Source organism: Temnothorax nylanderi, unplaced genomic scaffold (genome assembly GCF_030848795.1).
Source record: "Temnothorax nylanderi isolate EJ_2023f unplaced genomic scaffold, tnyl_v1.0 TNYL_tig0005_pilon, whole genome shotgun sequence".
NCBI lineage: Eukaryota > Metazoa > Arthropoda > Insecta > Hymenoptera > Formicidae > Temnothorax > Temnothorax nylanderi.
Window position 1 is genome coordinate 1,440,254 of NW_027249067.1, and position 23,404 is coordinate 1,463,657.

The 23,404-nt window shown below is 41.7% G+C and overlaps 4 protein-coding genes across 10 annotated transcripts in view; 2 read left to right on the forward strand and 2 right to left on the reverse strand.

Moving 5' to 3' along the window:
* Dora (zinc finger SWIM domain-containing dorado) overlaps positions 1-13,077 on the reverse strand; it is a 60,913-nt gene extending 47,836 nt beyond the window's left edge. For both annotated transcript variants that reach the window (XM_071712616.1, XM_071712612.1), the window contains exons 1-2: positions 12,363-13,077; positions 9,884-10,452 (exon numbers count right to left, since the gene is read on the reverse strand). In XM_071712616.1, the coding sequence (XP_071568717.1) occupies positions 9,884-9,905 (22 nt within the window). In that variant the 5' untranslated portion in view covers positions 9,906-10,452; positions 12,363-13,077. The remainder of the gene's footprint in view (positions 1-9,883; positions 10,453-12,362) is intronic.
* A 1,375-nt stretch (positions 13,078-14,452) lies between these two features.
* Positions 14,453-17,692, forward strand: Mre11 (double strand break repair nuclease mre11). Of its 2 annotated transcripts, none has more exons than XM_071712632.1 (12): positions 14,453-14,716; positions 14,839-15,010; positions 15,106-15,242; positions 15,317-15,507; positions 15,582-15,783; positions 15,878-16,135; positions 16,235-16,316; positions 16,424-16,568; positions 16,646-16,809; positions 16,894-17,020; positions 17,093-17,326; positions 17,496-17,692. In XM_071712632.1, exons 1-12 carry the CDS (start codon positions 14,617-14,619, stop codon positions 17,562-17,564), a joined length of 1,881 nt encoding a protein of 626 aa, XP_071568733.1. In that variant the 5' UTR covers positions 14,453-14,616; the 3' UTR covers positions 17,565-17,692. The 2 variants fall into 2 exon arrangements, with proteins under 2 accessions (XP_071568733.1, XP_071568744.1); XM_071712643.1 differs by having other exon boundaries at positions 14,454-14,716; positions 17,499-17,692.
* Positions 17,693-17,924: 232 nt separating this feature from the next.
* Rps14 (ribosomal protein S14) lies at positions 17,925-19,529 on the forward strand. Its single transcript, XM_071712689.1, has 4 exons — positions 17,925-18,049; positions 18,336-18,486; positions 18,571-18,658; positions 19,250-19,529. Exons 2-4 carry the CDS (start codon positions 18,338-18,340, stop codon positions 19,466-19,468), a joined length of 456 nt encoding a protein of 151 aa, XP_071568790.1. The 5' UTR covers positions 17,925-18,049; positions 18,336-18,337; the 3' UTR covers positions 19,469-19,529.
* Positions 19,530-19,672: 143 nt separating this feature from the next.
* Positions 19,673-22,523, reverse strand: Dctn4-p62 (dynactin subunit 4). Of its 5 annotated transcripts, none has more exons than XM_071712655.1 (10): positions 22,368-22,523; positions 22,069-22,277; positions 21,837-21,907; positions 21,558-21,760; positions 21,331-21,473; positions 21,092-21,260; positions 20,833-21,016; positions 20,542-20,725; positions 20,286-20,476; positions 19,673-20,204 (listed from the first exon to the last, which is right to left on the reverse strand). In XM_071712655.1, exons 2-10 carry the CDS (start codon positions 22,195-22,197, stop codon positions 19,979-19,981), a joined length of 1,500 nt encoding a protein of 499 aa, XP_071568756.1. In that variant the 5' UTR covers positions 22,198-22,277; positions 22,368-22,523; the 3' UTR covers positions 19,673-19,978. The 5 variants fall into 5 exon arrangements, with proteins under 5 accessions (XP_071568756.1, XP_071568762.1, XP_071568777.1 ...); XM_071712661.1 differs by having other exon boundaries at positions 22,069-22,272; positions 22,368-22,503; XM_071712676.1 differs by having other exon boundaries at positions 22,069-22,272; positions 22,391-22,499.
* Between the last annotated feature and the right edge of the window lie 881 nt (positions 22,524-23,404).

The following is a 23,404-nucleotide window of genomic DNA, read 5'->3' on the forward strand; positions in this document are numbered from 1 at the left end:
ATCTCGCTGCGCTTTTCTCCGGATTCGGCTTACGGGGCCGCGCACGGTGTGCTTTGTGGCCTCCTTTGTGACACAAGCAGTCCTGTTTAGTGTTTACTACTCTTGTAATCGAAGTACGAAACAAGTATCGACCGACGTTCGAGTATTTTCTCTTTCAGACTTGATATAGAGTGACACGTCACTCCGATTTGAACAGTGATATGCTAACTTTTTTATTCATAATGAAACTTTTCAGAATATTTCTAAATTTGTCCTTTTAAAAAATGAGAAAACTATGTAAGATGTTCGATCGAGAACGAAGTGCCGAATTCATAACAAGTATAAGCGGAACTTCAATTCTCATCGGCATAATTTTTCCCCCGCTCGATCGTGAAGTTGCTCCAATCGCGGTAAACGTGTTTGCAAGAAAAATATGCGAGACTCTTCGGCGTATTGAACGCGACGATACTGGCGGCGGTCCCTCGTGTGCAGTATAAAGATACTTATCGTACGGAGACGGTCGTAAATACTAACGCCGAAAGTCGTGAGCCTAACGAATAATAGACCCGTCTTGCCCCGACTCGTTCTCTTTGTTATACCCGGATCACGAAAGTTCAATGACCGACCCTGAACCAGAGTCATCGGCAAAACGGGTAGGAACGATTCGTTATTGTCTTATTCTCTGTTTTAACCCTGGCTGCACCTCGTTTAAAGTACGCCACGGATGACGCGTGCGACGCAAATGAGAGGAAACTGCGTTTCCTTGCCTTACACTCCGCAACGTAGATCTCGTTTTTTGTACTAAATATAACATAAATTAGAATATATTTTATAGTATTAGATTTGGAATTTTCCGATATACGCTTGCATGCAAAAATCTTTTTGTTATTCTACGCTTGACTCTTTTTATTATCATCAACTTAAAATAACTGTTATCTTAATAAATAATCCACAGTTTCATATGTAAAAGTATCGGTGTTTCATCCGTGATCATCTCGCGAGATGTTTTATATTGTCGCTGCGACTAATTGCCATTAAAAGGAATTTTTTTTCAAGAACGAACGTGAAATAACGACACGTGCATGCGAGAAAGCGATCATTATTCTCCGATCCCACGCGATTTGCATCGATCAGTGTCTGCCCTTCGAGTATAAACCAGAACGAAACGGACAGGCGGACTCGATCTGATGTTGAACGTTCGCCTCGTTTCTTCGCCTTGTAAAAATGCACGCGACGAGGCCGAATAAGCATCGTGAAAGCGATGGTATCGCCGTTGCATTCGGAGTTATTACGCACACAAGACGGAAACAGTTAGCACGCGCGCAATTATGTGATGTGGCTTTAACATTTCAACGAGGAGCGCCGTTTCTTTTTTTTATCGCGAGAGAGATTACGCCATTAATTCGAGAATGTTACGGACGCAATTAACGTCAATACAGAAAATAACCGAGAGGATATACGGGCGAATATCTTCGCTCTTGCAAAGGGAAGAGGCAGGAAGAGCGAGGCGAGATGGACGCGTTTCGTCCTAACGACTCTCCCGAACTACGCGCGGCCGTAATGAACACAAAGGCGGGGGTCGATTGATAGTGTTGGTGCACGTCACCTTTTCACCGACGGCTACATCGTCATGCGACCCCGATAATTAAATGCGCGAGCGATACACCAAACGCCGAGGAGCGCGCGCTTGCCACACTGTGCGGACCCTCTGGTCCGTCGTCCGTCCTTTCAAGGCGGCAGGGACTATTTGTTCACGGCGGGACATAATACGCACTGTGTGGAGCGTGTGCGAACGGTTTTCGTCGTTGAGGTGAGAATTCGAAGACGAAGTTTGCCGGCAAATCGAATTTGCGGCCGTTGTTAACGCCCGTTTTCCGTGATACGTGATAGCTCGAGAACCGCGGTGAGAGAGAGAGAGCGACTTATCCTATTTCACGTGTAAATCCTTTGTGCAATTTTATCAAGAATGCTGAGACCCAAATAATTTTTTTTTTAATTATAAATAATTCTTCGTTTAATTTCACATAGATTTTTTACGTTAATAGAATATTAATTCGAAACTCAATAGTCATGTCAGGAATTAGAAAGTAATGAAGACAAATGGCATCCGATTAAAATTTTTGTTGAGAAAAGATCTTCAAGATTGTTGAAACTCCAGAAATGAGGTTTATCAGGTTTTCCATGTTTATGTTTAAACGGAACGCCACAATTTCCGCGATTCTTCTCTTGCACTACTCACGTTATGTATTCAAGTGTGCAATTTTTGCAAATTTGAAGACGTCGGCAAAATGATAATTACGAGAAAAAAAGTTTCTTGAAAGAAGTTTCCTTGCAAATACGTTATCTGCTGTATTCGCGATTCGAATCATGCATTTCAACGAAGGACGACGGAAGTACTCCCGATTCTTTCTGCAGGCCGTTCTATCCGACTTTCCCGACTTTCGGACGACACAAGGAAATTGCGCGCTACGACAGAGCTCGTAACAATAGCTATTAAGTAGTTTGTTTGCATTGAGGAACTCACGGCGAAGCGCTTCGAGCGCTTCATTCTCATCCGACCTGACGAGTCCTTAAGGACTTTCGAGACGATCTTCACGATGCAGGAAACAGCTTTGTTCATTTACGTTACATTTCCACGTAAAGCTATTCTCGTTTCTCGCTCGAGGTGGTTATCCAGCTAAAGTCCCGCAGCTTCACGGAGTGTTGGCCGCAACAAATGCAAAAGAATTGAGGATCGCTAAATCGTTAAACAATCGTACAACACGAGGTAGTAATTTTAGGAAACGCGTCTAGTTAAGGAATTTACGAGAAGCCCAGTGCTACATGCTTCTATCACGATTAATTCGCGCACATGAATCTAGGATAAAGCTGCGTCTCCCGATACTCTCCAGATTACAAACGTGATACCGATATCCTCCGATATCCTCCGTAAATCGTTCGATTGCTATGCGTCTACACGGACGAATGATCGATTGACCCATTAGCGCGGCTATCTGCAACGCTCTCGCTGCCGCACGTAACAAGGAATAATTTATTTCAATTTCCTACACGTCAATATCGATATGCGCACGCCGAACGCATTCGTGATGTGCCGACGAAGCCGCTGACTCGGGAAAAGGAAAAATCGATACGCCCTGCCGGGGAGGAGGGAGGGACGGTAGAATTACGATAATAACGAAAACGTAATTTTCAGGAAATTTAACGTCCGACACGCGCGACGCCGCGTTAAAATTTATTAATATGCCGTTGCGCCGTTTTACCTGTCGTAATTAGCATTCGTAAAAAAAAAGACACGAAGTACTATTGCATTAGTATTCTGGAGTAAAGAAATCAACAAGCTGTCTCGCGGAAACTTCGTAAAATTCTATATCAAGGCACGGAATCTGGTGGTTGATGATTGACAGACTGTCACGAAATTTCTTGTCTCACGAAAGTACCTTGCTTTATATCTTATCCCGTGTCAAACCGTAAGTTTGCAGGAAAAAAAACGATAAGTCCGACCGATCGTTCATGATTATCTTCTCACTTTCGCGCATGTCGTATCCTAAGAAGGCACTTATCAGAAGGGAACATGCAATAAGGACGAGAATGAGCGTATCTGTTGCCGGAACAGTAATTGCGGCCGCAAGCTGGATAGATACGACGACGGACGCACGTGTACGGCGAGCTGCACGTGAACCTGCACGCTCTCTCATCCCCGTATTGTATACAATGTATGTAAGTGGCTCGGAGTGGCATCGCACCTAGGCCAGAGGTGCACAACATACGATATAAAAAGCTCAGAACGTTTTCCGAGCCGTCGGAATTATACGTCGTAATAAATTACCGAGTTTTATTTTGCTAGAATTCGGAACAATGCCGATTCATATTGCCATTCTCGCTTTCCTGAATTTATTTCCTTTCGCTGATAATATACCGCTGCGTGATAATTTAGCTCCACGAGATTAATTACACGAGCTTTAGTTACTGCCAATTGCATTAACCATCATATATTTACTCTTCCCTTTCATTGTCGATCAATCAATTTATGCTGTTGCATGTACACGACGTGCACAATACGTGTGTACGTATAACAATGTAAAATCAACCGATGTAATATATAGTCGAACGAACGTATTACCTCATCCGCGTCCGTTCCTTTGTAGACTCGTATCCGTTAAAAGCTCAAGGGGCCACCGTCGCGACTTACGTGAGTTAATATCCGAGTTATGCACCCCTGGTCCTAGGCGAAACGGTACGGAGAAAGACCCCTCGCCCTCGAACGATGAGCCGCGCAGTAATTACGTAGGGGAGAAGCGCGCTCCATTGTTCTACGTTAGTTCTGTACAGCAGGTAATGGGCACTTATACGCCGGTATAGCTTCCGCGACGCGCGAAGGCTTTACGTCGTCGCGGGAATTCACCGAGCGGGGTATTACACTGGTCGATATTATTGCGCGCGGCAATCCTGCCGCCGTTGCCGCCGGCATTTCAGCAGTAATATATTTCTCTTCTGTATATATCTTCCGCGAGATACGCGGCAAACATCGATTATACCCTCTACGTGCCTGGAGGAGCCGGGGGATAAGATACGGTAATTCGGTGATATTTCAAACTAACTTTTCCTTAACCCCTCCGCAGAATCGAATATAACGATCAGGAGCGAGGAGGATGGGTACCGCAGCCTCGGAACAGCAGCTATTTAATTAGACGAAGCCTCCCTTCGTCTCAATTCATCGCGTAATGGAGACGGAGCGCAGCCGTTCTCGAATCAGGAGCCGCGAGCGTTCTCTCTCGCGCGGATCTTACGGATAAAATTTTAACATCGTGAAATAACCGTGAGACAATCGTCTGGCAAAACCGGTAACGTACGTCTAGCTCTCTCTCTCTCTCTCTCAGTCTCATCGACTCGCAAAATCTCGTTATGCGAATTGCTCGATGATTCGGGCGCGTTAATGCTCGCGCACGAACAATAACGTACGTTGATTCGCGACGGAGGCTCATCGATCAACGTCAGAGGCCGAGTCCTTCGTGCGGGATACACACGCGCGTGATTTATATTATATACGCGCGCGTAGCCGCGCGTATACAATCGCTCTCAGCGCTAAAAACAGCTTGATAAGCGCCGGCAATTCAATCCGCGGGATTAATCTCGGAGCTTCGCCTAATGTCAATACACCGTACGGATGCGGAGAGCTGTATATATAGTGGCCGCACTCGTAATCTATATATGCACAGTGCAATAGCAGCAGAATTGTAATCTGATAGTCGGGGAAGTTAGGTATACGTTCGTGATGCAGGAGTAATTTGGTGACTATATGCTTCAATCATCGACCACAGAATTTCGTGTACCAACAGTTTCGCCAACTTGTAAGACAACATACTCTACGACGTTTGTACAGCTAGTTTGTTAGCAGGAGCCTGTTATAACACAGTAACAGCATATGCACTTCGTTTTACATTGTTTTGCGTCTTTTGCAATTTACGAATTGTTTCTTCTTGCGCTCCTCAATATTATCTATATATAAATTACGATTGAATTGCTTGCGATGCAGAACCGCGAACACGTGAAGGTTCTAAAAAATATAATAAAAATCCAGCTACGTGCAAATTTGTGATTTTCGGCGTAGAACGCGACACGTCGTGAAATCCAGCGTGAAAATGTCATCCGTATAAAACGTATCGACACGGTTCAAGCGCGAAATATTGTCGGCGAGGAAAGAGAAGCGAGAGAACGTTGTTGAACAGGGACGAGGGGCGAGAGAGTATAACGCCCGCATGCGAGAAAGCCGCCCTACATGGAGGCGGAACTTACGTGCGTATGTACCATAGGCGCGTACAGATACGTGAGCGCGTGATGCATATATACGTATCTCGCAGCTGGAAATGCACTTCCAGCGATTCTCTCCCAGCCCCGGGAATTTATACGCCCTACGGAATCCCGCAGGAGAGTACGCGAATTATCCATGCGCACCGGCGGGCGCGGCGGTGTCGTCTCGTTCCACGCCGATCTACTTAATTCGCCAAGTCCGTAATTGCTGATGAGGCGAGATTAAGGAAACCAGCGAGTATCTCTTGCTCGCGAGACCTTCATCCTTGACACGATAGCGAAAAGATACACACGCAGCGCATGCACCGTGCACGCACGAGTCACGGATATTCGCGCGCGAGCACAGACTGACGGTGGAAAGATCGACATCGGATACACACGCGAAATGACTTGAATGAAATGCACCTTGCAATTCATTAGAAAAGGGCGTTCATTAGAAAAGGGAATAATTATTTCAGTCAGATCATAGAACAACGAACGTAAGTCACACGTATACGTATATGTTAGCCTGTAAATATATGCCGTGTAAACGTCGTTAACTTTTTAAAGCGTTCGCGAACAATTTCTCTTATCTGCGCAAGCAAACGTCGTATTTCCATCTCCTTAAAAGTGATCTCCGCTCTTTAAAGGCAAAGAACAGAAAGTTTCTTGAAAGTTCTCAATATCGCGCGCCTTCTGTCTTTATTAAACTTCCCAGAAACCCTGTTTAATTCTTAATGAAGCTACGATCATGATTTTCCACTGAGAATACGGACAAGAGGAACAGCAGCCGTTGTACGGGAAGTTTTAATCGTCAAAATTAACGTATCTTGCAAAATACGCCCCCGGCAAAATATGAACATTCATAAAAGAAGTTTCATACAAAAAAAAAAGGAATAAATAAACGCGAAAGCAGTCTCTGAAAATGTCGCTCACGCTTTCCGCACAGTTCGACAATTTCAGAGAGCTTTGGGGAAATGTAGGAAAGAGCAGCGGAGATTTGCATTTATCCTCGAAGGGAACGAACATAGAGCGCGCGGTACGCTCGTGTGAGAAAGTTAAAATTGCATTAATGCATTCAATCCACACACAAACTGGGAAAACCGTTTGCAAACTGTGCAAGGTAATTTGCATGATTGTATATACGCGCGTAATCCCATTTCCTGTTCTGAAAAACTAACGTGTACGGTATTGCTGAAAAAAAAAAGAAAGAAACCCGTTAGATCTAAAATATTTCGTATTCGTCGCACGTTTCTGGTTCGCGGTAAAAGTATTTTTGATGATGTACTTATATATTGCATAGAATTTAAATTTAAAAATTGTCTCGCGAACACGTACAAAAATACTTGAAGCGACATAACGTTCCGCTGATCGAAAGTTAATCGCTTTCGTTATTACAAATGCACAGTTGACAGTTAATTCGTTTCGATTTATCGATTTCGACCTAGAGCTTCACCTTGAACAATCAAAATAATATGTAACTAAGTTCTTTGTTCACCAATTTATTTTCTAGACGTTTCGTGCTCCTCCTTAAAAAAGATATCTCCTCAATAAAACTCATCTTTAAGACAAATTATTTATTTGCGCGGATTGCTTAATTGCGAAATTGAGATTACTTTCTATCCTGGCACGTGACAATCTTCGTCATGCATTCCGTCTTTTCGCGGAAAGACAATGTAAGAGCGTGGAAAGTCGTAATGATACTTATGATAATTCCGGAAGTTACGGCAGTAGCGAAATATCGTACACGCATATGTTTTCTCTTTATCAGGCCGCAACGATGACGCACGAGCGTAGCGCAACAAATCTCCGCTGAAATAATCACTCATACCGTGCAGCAAATTCTTGTCTATTCATGGCGGTCGGCTTCTACCTTTACTGTGTAACGCCGCGCACTCGCAACCGCAAGTTTTACTCGCGTGTTAACCCTTTCCGTCGGCAGACTTTAATACGGACAATATTCCAAGTCCCGTTAGTTTCCATTTGTACTTTAATACTATGTTATCTCTCAAAATGAGAAGGAGCCGGATGCTTCCTGAGAGCCGAGAAGAAAGGACGGAGATACAACACTCTTGCTGTTCTACCATCAAGATTCAGTTAGATCGATCACGGAGAGAGCGCTGGCTATTGTAAATTCAACCTGAAGCTCCCACCGTGCATTAATCTAATTGAAATTCAAACGACGATATTACACGCGTGACCGATATCTCAAGCTGCCGGGGATACATGAAGATAAATATAAGATAGTAATGTGAGGATCTTCGTTAATCGTGCACCGGTTGTTGCCGTTGCAATGATAACATGTCGGCAACAAAATCATCTTCCTATAGAGAGGAGCGCAATTATTATCCCGTAGTAATAATTTCTTTACATGCGTGTAACCATTAGAGCAAATAAGTTGTTTTTATACTATAGAATAGAGTATCTAATTTTTTTGGAATAATATCAGAGAATAAAGCGAAATTATGTAACTATAGACGTGTAAATACAGTTTTCATACGGCCTGTTCTTTTTTTTTGTACATAATGTGATTTGTATATTCAATTATTCACACATATTAAATGCGTTTATAATTAGAAAATAATAAATCACCCGGAAAGGTACGTACGCTCGCGCTTTCTATCGCGATGCGTACAACCGCGCGTTGCAATGAGAAAGTGGATTCGAATACTTTCACTACAACGTGTCGATCTTATTGCATTGATTCATTCGTAAACTTGATACGCGATACGAAAGCGGCTGTAATGAGACAGATTCGCAGAGTTACCGAGACCAAGGGGGACCAGAGAGTTTAGCCACATAGATATAACGTCAAAATCCGCCCGATACCTAAATCTGGTTCCGAGCTCATCCGCGAGGACGCACTCGCACATCCATCAGGATTATATCTCCGTCAATGCAGATCGTGCAACGAAATCTCGAAGCAGAATCGAGTCACTGCGTGCTCGAACGAGAGCGAGCAATAGCTTTCGTTTACTCTCTCCTTCGCGCACTCTTTCTCGTTTCGGTTTTGGTCTTATTCTCGGCCTTGATCGTTCCAGCATGGAGCGAGGACCAAGGAGAAAAAGAAAACAGAAGTCAATCGCGGCTATGAGAAAAGAAGACGAAATCTCGCTTCCTTTATTCCGTACAGAAGTACATGGGGTGTCTTAGATCCGTCGCGTGTGTACGTATATGTGAAGATATCGGCAGTATAAAAAAAAGTATTATAAGTGTATTTTTAGGCACTCATCTCGCTTGCTTTTAAGTGGAAAAAGTACACGGAAAAAAAATGATGTATCAACAGTATCATTTTTTGTATCAACAGCATCAGTGTTATTGAGATAAAATTTATTGATGCAACATCAATATTAATGAACAAAAAACATCAGATAATTGTTTTAATAATTTAAATATTTGGTCCAATAATATCCAATTGAATTTGAATTTTCTCGGTCGGACTATTCTGTACGCTTAATCTTCAAACCGCGCGAATAATATGTTAGCCTGTGTATTTCTTGGTGACATTCAAATTAAAAACGTATTGAAAAAGAAGATAATATAAACATGCTTTTGTTGACCGTCTATAAGTGCCAATGTTTGAAAACATCGCTTTCAATATAAATTTAACGTATCTCCATTTGAAGTTTTTGTTGCATTTCTATTATGTTTGCGTTAAAAGAAATCCTATTTTTCTTTAAAGTAATTAAAATAATTATATTACAATTTTACTAGGTATATCGACACCAAATATAGATTTCCAATAATTGAAATTATTACAAGATTAACTAGGCATAAATGGAAGCATGAACTAAATTAGAAACAAACTTATTTAAAATCTCAGATAGCAATTTAGCGATTAAACGATCAACATACTAACTGCCATACTAACATAAGAGAAAAATCTGTATTTAAATGGTAATATTTGTAATATGGATGATTTTGAAAATAAGAATCTAGAGAAATTGAAAGAGCGTTGAGTTCACAATTTAAAATAATTAGGCTAATCTTATCATCAAGAAACCAAACTGTGGTGTTCTCTTAATCTCAGAAACTCAACAGCAACTTTCTCAAAATCGCTTAAATGCCGGATACGGATTTTCCACTTAACACGACGGGAAAGACGAGAAAGACCTACCTTCGCAGGACTTCTTGGACATGCCAAACGCTTGCGGAAGTCGTCTCCATCCTCGCCAGTTGTTGCAGAGCGACTCAGGCTCGCTGCTGAAGCTACACAGGGAGTCCTCCTCGAAGCGGTCGGAGTCGTCAAAGGAAAAGCGATCATTTTCCTCCCATTCGATTATGTGTCCACCGGCGGGTCCGGCGGCCTCATCCGCGACGATTCCGGGTTCAGCGGCGGCTCCGGCCGCCCCCGCGTTTCTCGAACCCGCGGCACCACCGCCTCCGCCGCCGCCTCCGCCGCCGCCGCCTCCGCCTCCGCCGCCGCCTCCGCCGCCGCCGCCGCCAGCGGCCCCGCTGTTACCACTACCGCTGGTTCTGCCGCCGGTTCGACCGCCACCACCGCCACCGCCGCCACCGCTGCCGGAGGACCGAGCCAGGTTGCCCGCCAGTTTTAATTGCCGTGCGAATCAGCACGCGAAACTACGAGCGCGTCCTCGACAGCTACCCGCCACCGTGCCCGCCACGCCGAGTCTCGCCCGCACGGTCGCGTAACGGCGTAGACTCCACCGCCGCGTTCCCGGAGACCTGCGAAAAAAGATCATGTTTCGTTACTAATTATTCTTATCACTCTCATTGTCAGTTAATAAACTTAATAATATGTCACATAGTCGTATATGTGGCTATGTGCCTACACGCGCAATTTTGAAGATTGGTGAAAAAAACGTTCAATGAAAACGTTCCTTCGAATTTTATCGAATTGATGATTATTTCTGAAATAGTTTTATTTGTAAAATATTCTTATTTTCCTGAGTGGTTTCCTCCACGAGAAATAAGTCTCTTGATAGGCTGAATTAATTTGGGAAACGTTGCTCCGATATTATTTAATTAATTTAATAGGTCACGAGCGTTCCTCTTCCTTCTTTCTTCCTGATTGCCTCTTCTTTATAAATCGCGAGTGGAATCGGGACGGAGGGGAAAGAAAAAAGAATCGATCGTAAAGTACGTAAAATACTATTAAAACAAAATAAAATTCAGTTCCCGAAAACAAGTATACGAACTAATTGAAAATATAAATCCCAAAGCAAATTTCGATCGCAAAGCTCGAGTACTTACTCACGCGGAACGGATGGATAGATTCATTTCTCGGAACGATTCCATCTGGTCGAAGGTCGGAACGCAAAAGGCCAATAATACCGACGATCGTCTGTTATATTCGGCCGAAATACAGTCGGAATAAGGTCATGGAAATCAACAAATCGAAAGTAATTTTCCGCTCGCGCAACGGGCGGTCAGCTTGTTTTGCGGGAACGATCCCATCTAGACGAGGCTCAGAACACAACAGGCTAGCGATGTCAACGGTTCGTTATATTCGACCGAAATACGGTCGGAATAAGGCCACAGAGGTAAACAAATCAAAAATAATTGTTAATTTGCGCGATGGACGGTCGACTTGTTTCGCGGAACGATTCAGAAGCTTAGAACACAAAAGGCCAAGGTTGTCAACAATCGTTCATTATATTTGGCCGAAATACAGTTGGAATCATTCAGAAATCAACGAGTTAAGGTTAATTTTGAATCCGCGAGGCTCTCAAGAATTCGCGTAACGGACGGTCGGCTCGTTTCGCGGAGCGATTCCATCTAAATGAAGCTCCAAATGCCGGCAACGAGCCGGAGCGTTTGTTGTCGTACGATACGAAATACGGGATAAGGTCACGAATAAGGAAATCAACAAGTTTTTCGGGGAAAGCTTCGCTATCGTCGCTATCGCGCGCGCGTACGAGAAGCACGCCGCGCGCCGCGTGAAACGCCGGCCTCGCCGCGCCGGGGGGCCTCGTCTCTCGGAGTAAAACAGGAACAGCTGATTCGCGTTACCTCACAGACGCGGTATTGATTTTTCGAACCGAGCGAGACACACACGCGGGGCCGCCTCGTCCCGTCTCGTCTCGTCTCGTCGCTCGGAATCGGCATACGCGCGCCGGGCGCGAAACGCGCGAAGGGTCGCGCGGAAAGGGGCGCGCGACGCGGCGGATCGTCGTTGGCGCGGCGCGCGGATGCCCGTCGCGCGCGCGTGAGTCAAGCGACGAGTCGTTGGACTAGGTTAAGGCGATTGACGTGCACGCGCGATCCGCGGCGTAGGAGGGGGGAGGGAGGGGGGGGGGGACGCGAGAGGAATCGCGCGTAGACCCATCGGCAGCGTAGCCATGAACCGCGAGAACCTTGGCCAGGGTCAACAGACCCCGCGTCAAGAACGTACAACGACCCCGACCCCGTGCACGACAGCAACCCCTCTTGCCCCCTCTTCCCCCTGTGTCTATCTTTCTTTCTTTCTTTATGCCTGTGAACCCACCGAAATTCTCGCGGCTAATTCCCACACACGCGTACGCGTTCGTGGGATGTGATTCGAATACATATACGCGTGCGCGCGCGCGCGCGCGCATACACACACATACGCGGGGGCACAAGCGCGCGGTCGCGCACTCTTATTCTTCGCTTACCTCCAACCCCCGTAGCGAAATCCGCGTTCGGAGGGTCCGGATGTCACAGCGCGCGCTCGCGTCAACCCCTTTCGTCGTCCTCTCGCGCAACCCCGGTTCACCAAGCGGGAACGCCGCGACGCTTTAACGGGGCACCGTGGAGCGGCGGACCGTGCGTAAGCGGCGTGACTGTGACACGAGCGGCGATAGTACACAAACGCGCGTGCACGCGCGCACACGCACGTCGGCGCGCTCCGCACGGACACGGACAGCAGCAGGGACAGCTGAGCCGTCAAGTTGCCCCATCGATGTTTCTCTCGTCGCGGCTAAAAGGGCCGTCGCCGGAGAGAGAAAGAGAGAGAGCGCGCGCGCTCTCGCGCGCGCGCACACGCACGCACGTACTCCCCCTCCGTCCCACCTCACCCCCCCGCGCGAGCGCGACACACCACACAAACACAAACACACACACAGGCACACCCGCACTTGCGCGCGAGCGCGCGCGCGCGCGCAAGAATCGTTCCCCGTGGATTTTCGCGACTCCGCGACGTCGCGACGCGCGACAGGTCTCCTCTCGCGCGCGCGTCCCGAGATGGTCGCCGACGGTTATCGGTGGCGGCCGTGTCAGCGAGCCAAGTCCGAGAAACCTCCGGACTGGCCTACCCCCATCGACGACAACAACAAATATGGCGTACGGCGGAGACCACCTCCTGCGCGCTCCCTGCTGCGACTGCCGACGGGGCGTCAGATGGCGCCGCGCGCGCCGTTCCGTCCCTCTCCTTTCGCGCTGCCCGCGCCGCTTCGTGCTCCGGGCGCTCGGCCCCCGTGGACAATGCCCACCACGGTTCGGCCGTCCTCGGCCATCTCCGTCTCCCGTCCCCCGTTAGCGAATCGGCGCGAATTTACGCTTCTGCTCTTCAGGAGCACGTATTGGGGAACTTTTCGAAATGGATTCCAATCGGGATTGTTTAATTAATTAAATATTTATACATTCTAGGATTAAATAATTAATTAATTGTTCGATCCTAGATTTCTGTTGTGTTTTCTAGAGAAAATGGAATAATTTTGATCGGAATCCGTCTCAAACAGTTTCAGAATAGGTACCCACAGGCTATTTTTTTTAATTTAAACTATTCCTTACCTAAAATCATCAACAAAATACTATTAAATACCACCAATTCTGAGCAAATTATCGTGTCTATCAAATGGGGGGACCTAGAAGTCCAGATATAATTGAATATTTATTATCGATTATAGATATAGAGATAATTGATTTTATTACCGATTATAGATATACATTTTTCAATTATTGACATCTGAATAATTAGTTTGTAACGCAGTATATTAAATTCATGATTTATTGTTGTACATATGTTTTATAAATAAGAATGCACATTTACGATGCAATAATATCACATATTGGCTGGGTTTGTCTTGACGCTCTCAGCACTGTAAGCATCATTCTTCGTTGCGCATCGAATATCAAACGAAGATAGAATGCTTTCACTGGCTTTCAGCGCTGAAAGCGTCAAAACGAACGCAGCCATTGTTACGAAACTATTTTTTTTTTCTTCTACAGTTATCGATCGATGGATAATCAAACCCGGATGATAATAATAAAATTGCAGTTTTTAATTAAAATTGAATATTATCGGACCCTAAACATGTGTACGTGTGTACATGTTTACGAAACAACGGAATAATTGTAAATCATAAGATTAATATTATATTATAAGCTATCAAGAAGTATGAACAGTAACGCGAACTTCCAACTATCCCAAGATTCAAAAGTTAACAATAGACTCAAATAATTAAGCAATATCTGCGATATTAACTCCAATGTATTAGTCATTTGCAATTAAAAATGTAATTATCTTTATAAAATATAAATATAATCCCTCTTTTGTAAGTCCAAATTATTACAATTTGCTAGCGTAAAAGTATTAAGAAATTACGTATAAAACTACTACGCCACCGATTGATATTTGTATTCGCTCTACTTGCACTCTTCACAATTCACATCAAGAAAAACGAGATGAATCCCGACGTTAAAGAATGAGAAAGAGTGAGACGAAGCACTCGAGTCGAGTGTAAAAAGTGCAAGAAAAACGAACGCACCTATCGGTCCAGTCCTCCCCTACATTTTCACTACCGGCATTTTCGCGCCATTCCTGCCGCTCAAAGTGTCAGTTGTTTCACGTGTTAATCGTCTCGTGCAAGATAACGTTAGAATATTAACTAATTATCGGGTGCCACCTGGTATAACTGAGCGCGAGAGATGTCGGAATCCTCTAGTACGCACATGGATCCGGAGGACACTATCAACATTCTAGTGGCCACGGATATTCATCTCGGTTTCGACTACAGCAAAAAGAGAGGTTTGTCCGCGTGACGATATTTTTCAACAAGATTGCCCAGGGATAGAAGAAGAGACGTCAAGTGGCACGCATGTAAGATTGAAGATCGACGTTACGATTAACTTAATCATTTCTCTCGACAGGAGGACAATCGGAAGAGAGTTTCGTAACGTTCGAAGAAATATTGAAGTATGGCAAGGACAACGATGTCGATTTTATTCTGCTGGGCGGTGATCTGTTTCATGACACTAAGCCAACGCAAGTCACATTACTTAAATGCGTGGAATTGCTGCGAAAATATTGCCTGGGCACTAAGTGAGTGATATTTAGATTTGACGTTAAGCTAAATTAATTATTATGTAAGTGGTATTTTTAATGAACACATTGTAACAGTTTTGTTACATTTTTAGAGAATGCAAGCTGGAGTTCTTGAGCGATTCGGAATTGGTGTTCCAACACTGTGCGCAGAAGCATGTGAATTACGAAGATCCGAATCTGAACGTCTCAATGCCGGTATTTACTATCCATGGAAATCATGATGATCCAAGTATATAACTTTTTCCCTTTGCTTAAATGCTTTTTCTCTAAATCTTAAATTATATTCTACTTGTTATCTGGCAGGTTTTGGCACTGTCGGATCAATGGACGTACTGTCAGCCACTGGACTTGTGAATTACTTTGGAAAATGGACAGATCTTTCTCGCGTAGTTGTGTCTCCCTTAATCTTGAAAAAACGTGACACCCATGTTGCACTTTATGGTTTGAGTTATATTAATGATCAGAGGTTGTCGAGATTATACAGGGATGACAAGGTATATTTATTTCAAGCATTTTCTATATCCGATTTTCTATCTGGTCAGAAGCTAATGTAACGTTTGAAAAATAGGTGGAATTGTTGCGCGCAAAGGATATAGAGACCTTCAACATATTTGTTTTACATCAGAATCGCGTCAAGCATGGCGATTATGCTTATATACCTGAAAGTAAACTGCACAAATTCCTCAACTTGGTTATTTGGGGTCACGAGCATGAGTGTCGTATTACTCCTGAATTCAATGCAGAAGGTGGATACTTTATATCCCAGCCAGGTAAAACTATACATTTTTCTTTATGATGTCAGTTGGATAATTGGGTGTTATTTTCAATTTATTTCTCTAAAATTATAAATTAAATTAATTTTAGGAAGCTCCATTGTTACGTCTTTGTGCGAAAGTGAATCCAAACCTAAGCACGTGGGTCTCCTTAAGATAAATAAGAGTAATTTCAAGATGAAAAGTTTAAAATTGAAAAGCGTTCGACCATTCGTTTTTGACAACATGATTCTCAACGATCATGACATTAAGATACGGGATCGCGTCTCATTGGCAGATTCTATAAGTCAATATGTAGATCATTACATCGAAAATGAGATGATACCTAGAGCTACTGAACAACTTACACGTATGTCAATCGCTTTAGATACTATTTCTTGAATATTGTTTTTTTTTTTAAATTTAATATGTAAACTCAAATTATAATGTAAAATCGAACTTTTTCTAGGATACCCTAATCAACCACCTGAACCTTTAATTCGATTAAGAATATTTTATGACGATGATAATGAACAATTTGATACATTAAGGTTTGTAAATGCTGTATTATTCTAATGTTACATAATTCTAAATTCCTATATATTTTTTATACTTTTACTTAGCATACTTTTAAACGAAAAAAAATGTTTGCTTTTAGTTTGGCGCAAAAATACTGTGATGTAGTTGCTAATCCAATGGAGATGATTTTGTTTCGTAAAATGAAGAGCGGAGAAAAAGGAAGACGTGCCATTCAGGACGGAATTGATGATCTAGATGATATTAGTGAATTATTTCAGGGAAATGTAAAACACTTTTTTTTTTAATGAATTATTAAGCTGATTTTATATTTTAGCATTGCCCAGAATTTTTCTTTTTGTAGTTGGGACAGGAATGGACTAGCACGGTACCAGGAGGAATTAAAAAATATTTTGACATGGAAGAGAATAAAGATAAGTTAACAGTATTGACTGTGACAGCGTTAAATGAAGCTTTAAATCGATATGTTGAACTAAGCGATATAGACGCTTTTAAGAATATCGTAAGGTAATTAATGGAAATTTATTTTCTGAATTAATACTCTGGAATTACAACTTGTATCTCACATTGTTTTATGGTTTTACCCGTTAGGGATCAAATGGCAAGAACCATTGAATATCTACAAACGCAAAATACTGAGACACCAGAAGAGATTCGCGAACAAATTAAAGTTTTCCGTGACAAAAGGCTGTCGGAAGAACAGCAAGAGCAGATGAATGTAATGACACTATATGAGTTTTATATACATACGTACGTAATATTTTTATCTCAAAAAATATTTTTTTTGCAGGCTCGAGAAGCACTGAGCAGACCACCACCACCAAGTCCTAGACCTAAGCAGTCTCGCAATATCAATACAACAGTTGACAGTAATGACAGTGATGAAGATTTAGATGCAACATCATCTAAATCTTCGACTAAGACTAGAGGAAGGGGTAGAGGTTCCAGAGGCGGTAGAGGATCCAGAGGAGGCCGCGGTAGAGGAAAATCTAATGAAAAGAACGTTTCTGTTGCGACAATTCTGGTATGTGCAATAGTCTAAAAGTATTTGTTCTCAAAATTTGTTTATGTAAATTTGAATACATCTAACGAGTGCATCTACATTTTTTAAGCAATAGTCTAAAAGTATTTGTTCTCAAAATTTGTTTATGTAAATTTGAATACATCTAACGAGTGCATCTACATTTTTTAAGCAGAATTCCAGAAGTGCACAGCCGAAGAAAACTCGTGGACAATGCATTATTATAAGCGATTCCGAGTAATTATTAAACATACAAGAAGATATATATATACACACATAAAAGTGAACGTTATATATTTATATACATCTATATGAATAAACATTATTTTGTATAAGTACAAAGTTTAATAAAAATTATATTCATACGTATACAGTATTTAAGAAAACAATATAACTAATTTATCTTAGGAAAGGAAACATTTTTAATATAAAATTTTAGTCTCATAAAGATCTTGTTCGTAAGATCCGACGTTCAATGAGGGAAAAATTGATCTAATTACTATTTCCTACTACTTACGGAACGAATTTTTTTTATTGTTATCCGATGCTCGTTGGACAACGACGCAGCAAAATTCCCTGTTAGCGTGCGCAGAATGGTTGCGTTTTTGTCAAGCTGCGCCAGTGTCGCCACCGGAAGCATCGTGATCGTTCATCGTTCCCATTCCTTTTACGATTCCTGTGCAAGTCGCGCTGAAGCGGGAAGGTTATAGTCCTTACAATTCGCAGGTATTTTGACGATAAATGTCTTTTATCTAGCAAAAATATTAAGTTAGATTCGTTAACTGAGCACTTATAATTAAATTCCAATCGCGATATCGTTTTGTATTTGACAGCCCACATGGATGTGGCTGGATGAATTTTCACGTTGATAGCGTACTTTCTTCGCGTATCGCGACATAACCTTAAAGTCTATCTCGAGAATGTTTGTAACAGATATTGTAACAAGTAAAGTGATAGCAGATAGACGATCGAGTTACAGAGTAATAATCGAAGTTATCCGCTATTTCTGCAGAAATGCCGCCCAAAAGAGGAAAGGTACAGAAGGAAGAAGTGCAGGTCTCTCTTGGACCTCAACTTCGCGAGGGAGAGGTCGTCTTCGGAGTGGCTCACATCTTCGCCAGCTTCAACGACACATTTGTGCATGTCACCGATTTGTCGGGCAGGTTTGTACTACGTTGGATTATGATACGTGACTATAGACACTAATTCAGTAACTTTGATATATAATCGCATCTCTGTATTTATAGGGAAACGATCGCCAGAGTCACCGGTGGCATGAAGGTGAAGGCTGATCGTGATGAAGCCTCGCCGTACGCAGCTATGTTAGCAGCTCAGGTATGTCGTTTGATTTAATTATCATTTGGATTACTTGGAGAAACCGTTATATCATTATCCACATCCAGGCAGCACCTAGATCATAGATTGATCTAAGGGGCGTTCATGTTTGTGGAAAAGCAAATTCTTTTTGATAATCGAGAATGTGCTTGTATTGTGCACTATTTTTCTCTATAAGAAAAGAAAACATTCAAACATTTGAGGATATTTATATCGGTATCGGTCGTAGTTGATGGAGAGGAGTGCATGGTTGAATGCATGGAGTATGAGTCCCTCAAAATACCATGCGACTCTCTGCGAGTCGCGATGGTGAGACTTCACAGGTATATGCCCTAGCTCTTGTCGTCCGATGAGATAGTCTGTGAGAGCGTCGATCAGAGCAATGAATATTGTCGTAGAATTTGTTAAACTTAAGTCGGCGCGGTCGAGCGTTCGCGAGAAAGCACGTTTTCGTCTGCGCGCGGTTATTTAGTGTGCCATGCTGGTAAAAGCGCACATGGTCACCACAAAACATATGTTATTTATGTATCGCGTATAAATATTAAATATAATATTAAAATGTTAATCATAAACTGATTTTCCACTTTGCAGGATGTTGCAGAAAAATGCAAATCGCTGGGCATCACGGCACTGCACATCAAACTGAGAGCTACGGGAGGCAATAAAACAAAAACTCCTGGCCCAGGTGCGCAATCTGCTCTGCGCGCTTTAGCTCGTTCCAGCATGAAAATTGGTCGTATCGAAGACGTTACTCCAATTCCATCAGATTCTACTCGCAGGAAGGGAGGTCGTCGTGGACGTAGGCTATAAGCTCTTATGGCCACATCTATATGGTTTATTATCTTTCAATAAATATTTAAAGAAAAAGAAACATTGCATTTCTGTGAAACACATACAATTTCTTTCTAATTTTTATATAGATGACACATCTTTAAAACTACAATTTACTTTTTATTATTATAATATCCCTAAAAGAAGCATGATACAGTTTCATGATATAAATTAATATATAAATAAGTATTAATATGTGAGTTTATTTTCCTTATTTACAAGTATATAGAAAAACAAATTTTAAACTTAAAAAATATATAGAAAATTACATTGATTAAGAGCGTCTTTGGATCCTACATTTAATGTGTTTAGTATCAATGAATATATTAAAGTGAATATCAAGCTCATCAACTTAACACAGTAAAATAATACATTGAAGCATAAATATATTTAAGTATCTTTAATGTTTAGTTTAATCGACTATTAAAAAATCTATAAAGCACTCATGTATAGAATATTCTATTTTATACTTAATTAAATCGTAAAAGATTATGTTTCGCCAACTAGCTGACCAACGGTGAGATATAACTTGACCTTTACATCTACTTTTTGCGGTGATTTGTGCTCAAGCGCTGCAATGGTATTTACGTATCCATGTTGCATGACAAATCCAACTATAACTGGGTCGTCGGTATTTTTATTAGTATCGTGCGGAGGGTGCGGAGTTACGTGCAAACGTATCACTGCTTTATTCCCTTTTCGCCATACTACAAGCCTAAAAAAATTTTATATAAATGATGAAACCTATATTATCTTCGTATTAATTTTATCTTTATAATTTTTATATTTTACGTACTTTGGATCATCCTGAAAATTGTGATTATCACTTGTATCATCATATTCAGCAGCATCATCTCGTGGTGGAAGAATCAGTGAACTGTGAGGCATCACCAAATCTGCATTCGGTGCAACTTTTATTGGCTTAGGATCTTCCGTTACAGGTGCCTGTCGTATAGTAGACGGCAATAAATTTGGAGATTCACTTCCCTGTAATTATAATCAAATTATTAAATTATGTTACACTGTGTGATAATATTTTATTTTGATATTACTTGTGTATCCTCTTGTTTAACGTCTTTTTCCTCGGCGAGTGAAGTAGATAACGAGGTATCTAAAGGCAATATAGTTATTTGCGTTTGATGCTGTGTTGGATTACAGAATTTTAGAAGCAGTTCACTTGATTTCCCCAGTCGAAGTGGTTCACAAGTAACGATCTTGACTTCCGGAATGTGATAACTAAAAAAATGCAATTTTGATTATCATATCCAAGAAAATATGATACAAATCAAAATTGTTTTGTTAGTATTCAAATTAATAATAATAATAATTGATGCGATACTTACAATGCAGCTAGTAAAATTTTGAATTTCGTCGACTGAGGGCAAAGATCCGATTTGCTAACATTATGCTCACACACTCTGCAACGTTGCGATCTCTTGACTAAAAACTGTCTGTGCTGAGGACGCAATTCGTTTATCTTCTCAGCTTGTACCTCCGGGTGTTGTAATCTTTGTTCCAACGTGGTAACTATTATACAAAATTATACATGATTAGAACAAAATCTACATCAATGCCGCCGCTCACGTTATTGAGTTTTCTTACTTTTAGTTACATCCACAGATTCTGTAAATATATCGCTCGGTAATTCGTTCACTTCCTCTCTTGCAACGGACGGTACTGGATGAGCAGATGATTGAGACTGAATTGGTGGTTTTATGGGACGTCCGATACGCTTGCGAACCAGCGCTGATGTAAAGCTATACATTGTCTGCTATTGGCAAGCAATAATAGTTAGAAAAATGCCTTTGAGCGAGTAAATAATTAGCTCTTGGTAAACTTACAGCTGGTATGAAGGAGCGTTTTGGATGAAATTTCTTCCGTTCGCACTGCTGTTTCTCTATAGAGGCTAGTATCTTGTGATAATCAATAAGAGCGTTGATACGTGATACATGTGGATTTTCCTGCTCGGGCCATCCTCCAGTTGCTACAAACAGAAATTCAAAATATATTTTTAAGAAACTGTTACACGCTCTTATTTATAAAATTATTTAATCGAATTTCTTCTTACCTACGGATTGATCAGGTATCCCTGCATCTCGCGAGCTCCATCGGCATAGCGAACAAAATAGATAATATACTTTTTTAGTGGGTTTCACATCCCTGTTCTCTTCTCCTTCAGCTGGTGCTGCTGCTGCTGCTCTCACAGGTGCTAGTCCCGCTCTTGTAGATAACGTTTGAAAACAGCAAGGACAGTCGAAGCAATTGGAACATCTATCAATGCACAATTATTTAACAGTAACTGAATTCATAATCTCATACGTGAAGCCTATGATATATGTAGACATACTTGTTCTTTTTAAGACGCACTTCCGATGAGGGCAAATTCTCCATGCAATTAGGGCAGTAATGGGAATCAACCTGAACACAAGAGACATTTTTTTGTTAGGATTATAAGAACTTTTTATACACGTCAGAATATGTGTCCGAGGTAAATTCAATTATTAAATATATTTCCGACTGTCCGTCCCATTAAATATATACCCTTCTGTACGGATTTACATAAATTTTACAGAACGCACCTCTTGACAGACACAGTAGCCACATCGTATCATCAAGCAATGTCGGCAGAAATATATCTTCGATATAGGCTTTAAGGAGCCGCAGTTGCACAAGTAGCGCACGTAATCCGGTTGGTTCAAGTACGTCATGTTGAAACAGATGAGCTTGAAAGCGTTCACGAGACGAACGACAGAAATGAATCGCTGGGCGTTCTCCACCACCACCTAACCTAAAATTATGACCATCCTGTACAGTGTACCTAAAGTGACGTATACCACCGAAACACTGATGTGTATACGGAGTATTACGGAGTACGGACTACGAAGATGACGACATAGGCACCAGAGAGAAGTTTGAGAGTGGATGTGGACTCAGTGTTGGGATTTCGTGGGACGTGTGAGGTGTGAGTGACACTGAGTGAGATGAGATGTGGAGTCAGGAGTCAGGAGTACAGTACGTGGACTGCGTGGACATGTCCATGATGTAAGAAGACAGATGTAGCATTGCGCATAATGGCGGCCAAAGAATACGACAACCAATCAAATTTTGGTCCGGAACATAGTGCCACATTCAAATGTAGCATTAGTCAAGGTCCGTGACAAGAATTAATGCAAACAAAATTAAAAAATTTGTAAATATAATACAAAAACTCATAAATTAATAAAAATATGTAATACATAATAAATCGATGATAAAAGAACAATTTCTACATTGATTAATAAGTAATAAAGGAAGATTAAATACGGCGAATAAAAGGAATTAAAAAACATTAATGAGGAAGTATACAGAAATGATTTAACTTGTATTGCAAACTACAAGAACAATTTTCGTGACACTATTTTAGATATTTAAAATCGTCTTGAGTTTATTATACGATGCTATAGTAATAAAACAGCCCTTGCAGCGTCTATAGGTGAACCTTTCTATAATTTAACATTTAAGATTGGACTTGTATACCGTGAATACCGTTCTAAAGTTATAGTGATATATAATTTATAATACAAAAGAAAGTGTAAGGGCGGTATTCATAGTCGGATCTTATATCTAAGATCATCTTAAGTCTGGTCAAAAGCAGTCTTAAGACTCCGTCCAGCCAATCAAATGACCGTATTAGCAACTTAAGACATTACTTAAGACGGTCGGATCGACTTCAGCGTTTCCGGAATCTCGCATGGGATAGGACAGCCGATAGCGCATCTCTTGCGGAACGCATGAACGATGATATGTCAATACTTATACTGTTATAACGTTTTTTTAAATATAAAAATTCAGTTTGTTAAGTAAAACGGAACATATAATCAATAACCCATTACATCCGAATCGCAGATATCTTCACCTATTTCAACGGTTATAATT

Coding starts and splice junctions, on each gene's coding strand:
- Mre11 (XM_071712632.1), top strand. CDS start 14,617: ATGTCGGAATCCTCTAGTACGCACATGGATCCGGAGGACACTATCAAC. Junction 16,317..16,423: donor GAACAATTTGATACATTAAG/GTTTGTAAATGC, acceptor GTTTGCTTTTAG/TTTGGCGCAAAAATACTGTG. Junction 17,021..17,092: donor AACAGCAAGAGCAGATGAAT/GTAATGACACTA, acceptor TTTTTTTTGCAG/GCTCGAGAAGCACTGAGCAG.
- Rps14 (XM_071712689.1), top strand. CDS start 18,338: ATGCCGCCCAAAAGAGGAAAGGTACAGAAGGAAGAAGTGCAGGTCTCT. Junction 18,487..18,570: donor GTCACCGATTTGTCGGGCAG/GTTTGTACTACG, acceptor CTGTATTTATAG/GGAAACGATCGCCAGAGTCA. Junction 18,659..19,249: donor CAGCTATGTTAGCAGCTCAG/GTATGTCGTTTG, acceptor TCCACTTTGCAG/GATGTTGCAGAAAAATGCAA.
- Dctn4-p62 (XM_071712655.1), bottom strand. CDS start 22,197: ATGACGTACTTGAACCAACCGGATTACGTGCGCTACTTGTGCAACTGC. Junction 21,908..22,068: donor GCTACTGTGTCTGTCAAGAG/GTGCGTTCTGTA, acceptor TCTTGTGTTCAG/GTTGATTCCCATTACTGCCC. Junction 21,017..21,091: donor ATCTGTGGATGTAACTAAAA/GTAAGAAAACTC, acceptor TTTGTATAATAG/TTACCACGTTGGAACAAAGA.